The sequence below is a fragment of the Thermobia domestica genome, chromosome 16 (genome assembly GCF_964235325.1).
Source record: "Thermobia domestica chromosome 16, izTheDome1.hap1.1, whole genome shotgun sequence".
Lineage (NCBI taxonomy): Eukaryota > Metazoa > Arthropoda > Insecta > Zygentoma > Lepismatidae > Thermobia > Thermobia domestica.
This window is the reverse complement of record NC_137469.1, coordinates 45,334,542-45,338,713: the sequence shown is the minus strand read 5'-3', so window position 1 is coordinate 45,338,713 and position 4,172 is coordinate 45,334,542. Positions and strand designations below refer to the sequence as shown.

Genomic DNA, 4,172 nt, shown 5'->3' with positions numbered 1-4,172 from the left:
AGAATTCAATGATTAGTCCATTATCGTGAGATGGATTTAGTAATTTTGTATTTATTATAGCTACCGATCTATCTATGCATGACACTACTGAGATATCTTTACTCTACTAATGTAATCTTTTCTTTTCTCAGATTTACTGATTAGGACCATGGATCTGAAACTAGGAGAAGGAGTCGTCAATGAATTTTTGGCAAAAGAAAATTGAATTTTTCTAAAATGGTATTGATGCCTAGTTTCGACGATGGCGGAAATGTACGTGGATTGTAGTATCCGACTTTATTTTCCCGAAAACGTGATGAAGTTGAAGCAAGCACACTTGAGTGAGCCGACCTTCAGTCTTCTTGCGCATACGTGAAATTTTTCCTGCCTGTCGATAGCATCACATGCTGGCAAGCAGCATTTTAGTGAGGTAGTGACTGTGTAGTGCTCGCGTCGGTTTTCAGTGCAGGTAAAATGCATGAACGACTGGAGCAGCACTATTGTATCAAATTTTGCCAAAAACTGGCGACAGTCAGAAGAAACAATTCGAAAGATTCAGACGGCTTTTGCAGGCGATGCTATGGGCATCACACAGATTAAGGAGTGGTACAACCGGTTTAAAGGCAGCCGAACATCTGTGGAGAGCGAGCCACGCTCCGATCGCCCATCAACATGCCGAAATAACCAGGTCATTGCCAAGGTGAGCGCTATGGTGATGCGGGACCATCGTGTGACTTTCCGAGAAATAGCGGAGGAGGTGGGTATAAGCATTTTTTCCGCACATTCCATTTTGACCCAAGATTTGGCCATGAAGAGAGTGGCGGGGAAATTCGTGCCGAAGCTGATTCAGATTTTTGTGGCGAAACACCAGACTCCTGTGCTGTGACAGGCTCCTTGCTCTCCTGATGTGACCCTCTGCGACTGGTTGTTCCCCAAACTCAAGTGGCCATTGGAAGGAACGCGATTTCACACCAGAGAGGATATTATGACAGCAACGATAGCCGAGCTCAACTCCACTCCAAAAGAGGTCATTTCCGTATGCTTCCAACAATGGCGGCACCACTGGGAGAAGTGTATGCAGTCTCAAGGAACCTACTTTGAAGGTGATTAGATGTCCAACGCTCTAGGTAAGCCAGATTTTTCTGGCCAAACTAGGAAAATACTTTTCTAATAGGCCATGTATTTAAAATCATGGAGTCTATAATGAAAGGTAGTTGTCAAAAGTGAACAGTTCAGGCTATGATCTGTAATGCTTTCTGCTGTTATATGTTCATCAATAATTTCTTATGCCACAGGATGCATTACGTTTTGATTCACCCTCGTATCTTGAATCAGCATTTCTGAAAGTGAAACACAATTTGAGAAAGACACACGCATAGAGAGAGAAAGGGAAAATAGTGTATCGCAATCTCATCTCTGTTGGCGGATGTATTCCTTTGGTCCATCATCTTAGCTCTTTGCTTCAACCTCAATCTTCGTAAGCTCCCTTCCTTCGGAGCATCCTCCTGCCTTCGTCAGTTAATTCAATCAGTTTCCACCAAAATGCTTCTGATCTTACATCACTACAGGTGGATTTAACGTAACTGAGGAAGGGTGCGAGAGAATGACTTCGTTTAGACAGGGAAACTATTAGAAGTAGCGGAGTATGTTGAGGTGAAGCGGAGTACAGAAAGACAAAGATAGGTACAAGGATCTGCTGTGTAAGCAAACGGTACGATGGAAACCTCACTTGCATTTCTCCTTGACTTAAACTTAATTATCTTGGCTTCTTGTTCCATGTACCCTTTCTATCTTAGTGTACTTCTGTCAAATTTCTTCATCACATCAACTGAAAGGGGAAAAGAACATGGAATTATACAAGAGATCGTGTTGTGTGCTTATTCAACGCATTGTTTGTAATGCAAAAGTAAATCCAAAGTCATATATAAGCTCTTTAGGTTAAGCAATAAGTGAAGTTTCTGCCACAAGTCATGTCTATATTTAAAGATAAGAAAATAAGTTTTACTTACGGTTGATTAAAATTTAAATATATACAGGGTGGAATGTAACTTCACCGAGAACCTTTGGGAGGTGATTTCTTATATGAAATTAAAGAAAAAAGTTCTAATAAACGTGGGTTGAAAAAGTCTCCTTTCAGGGTTATGAACAACCGAAAATTCGGAAATTCACGTTTCGAAACACTCTGCCTCAGAAACTATCAGACCTGTCCCAAGCGTTTTAAGGAATTACTCAGAAACTACGCAAAAAATTACACAGGAACTAGTATGCAGTTGAACTAGTATACATCTAATTTTATATATACATATGATACATGCATTTGGAGCATCCTAAAATAATCTGTTACCAGGAAAATGGACTATATTGCAGCATATTTTCAAGTTAATGCAACTGCCGTTACATTCTTGCGTTTCAGTATCTTTGTTTAACGTTTCATTTCAGCACCTAAGCTTTGTTTGTCGAAAAAAAAAGGTTAGGAATATGTTACTTTTTCTTTGTAACTCTGAAATCCGTCAGACTGTGAGCTATAGCTATTCGTGTCTCTATCACAAAATTTTCGACAAACTTTAAAAAATAAAATAGAATATAATAAATTATATTCAGACTCGTATCTTAAAACAAAATATGTAATGTCTAGGGTAATTAACTTAATTAACAGGTTTATAACTCAGGATATTATCAACATATGAAATCATAACGCATGAGTTACCTCTATTAAAAGTTTATTCAGAAAAAGTTGATAATTCTATTAAATATCTTCCTTTAAAAGTGCATGAGAAATACCTGTTGGGTATTCTCTTCTCAAATTCCTTAATTTTTCTCTAGTTTTAGTAAACTTTATAAAGCTAAGGTTTCTCTAATTATGTGCCTGTGGCAGACAGAGGGGTTAGCCCTCAAAAAAGCGTTCTCTGTCAACCTTAACTTATAAAGGGCATTGACTCACTACATCAAAAACCCTGGCCTACGACCCTATTTCGTGTACTCCCTTAAATAGGAAATGCACTAGAAGGATATCTATCTAAAAACGTATCATAGGGATATGTAGGGAAGGAGAATGAGTTCGCCTTAAAGTAGCGAAAGACCCTTAAATAGATCTGGCAGGTAAAAGTTAGTTAAGGACCATACTCCCTGAATTAGGAGATGTGATTAAAAAAAAATCTAAAAACTCTATCAGTAGCCTCTTACGAGTCCACTTCGAGGAATCGAACCCAGGAATCTGTGTTCAGAGTATTCATAAAAACCTATTGCGTCCTGCAAGAGGAACAAATTACCTTATAACCGACCAAAGCCGTATACAGCTTCAGTTTTGAAACACGTACTCAAAAATCCTAGTATCAGGGAATTGTTAATCTAAATACCATATCCACCTAAATATGGAATGTAGCATTTCAAGGATCAAATCCTGTCCCTATTCTACGGGGCCTAATTCCCTAGCAAAATTCTGTTTCTTGAATTAGTATAAGAATTATTTTTCTAAATCCCTTCTTCTCACAGGACCTCATTTTAGTCCAAGAAAGAAGTCCCTTAAAAATGAAAACCTACTAGAAGGTAGAACCTAATATAGCTCATGCCTTCTGCCCTATTTAAGACTCGGAGAACCTAACGAGTCTAAGCAAGACCTCCGTAATACTCCCCCTTCATTTACTTGAAGATCTAATATTCTCTTACGGAGAGAAAAAGTTCCCACTCGGCTCACCGAGCCGAGTCCGTCCTATAGACTACATTTTTGGAGACTGTTCGAAGTCTCCCCCAAGACTGACGGTCAACTGACCCTTTCCCTGTAAAAATCTTCCATATATATAGGAAAGCTATCATATCATAAGCTATGTAGAAAAAACGAGTGGTGGGGAGGAGGGTTCTCCTACCAAAAAGAAGCTTTCTCTGAATGCTTTCAAACTGACTGTTATTCCCTGAAACAGAGTTGCTATCTAACTATTCTTTTTACTAGAGGTATTTTTTGATGTGATAGCTGAAAATAGAAATAATATAAATATGCATAGTAAGTACAACAATTACATTTACATACAATTAATAATAACAATAATTAATCACCCAATGACCAGATCTGGATTTCTTAACCTAATATTAATAATAACTTAAAACATATAAATCAATACCAATATACTTATATAAAACAATATTTAAATTTAAAGCATTATTTAAACATAAAAACCATCAAGTGATCCAAAAGTGTC

General features: G+C 37.8%; 1 protein-coding gene across 1 annotated transcript; it reads left to right on the top strand.

Moving 5' to 3' along the window:
• The first annotated feature begins 457 nt into the window (after positions 1–457).
• Positions 458–865, top strand: LOC145672459 (protein GVQW3-like). Its single transcript, XM_081741616.1, has one exon. It carries the CDS (start codon positions 458–460, stop codon positions 863–865), a length of 408 nt encoding a protein of 135 aa, XP_081597742.1.
• The last annotated feature ends 3,307 nt before the right edge of the window (positions 866–4,172 follow it).

Excerpts from the sequence above, each read along its gene's own strand:
- LOC145672459 (XM_081741616.1), top strand. The coding sequence starts at position 458 with ATGAACGACTGGAGCAGCACTATTGTATCAAATTTTGCCAAAAACTGG.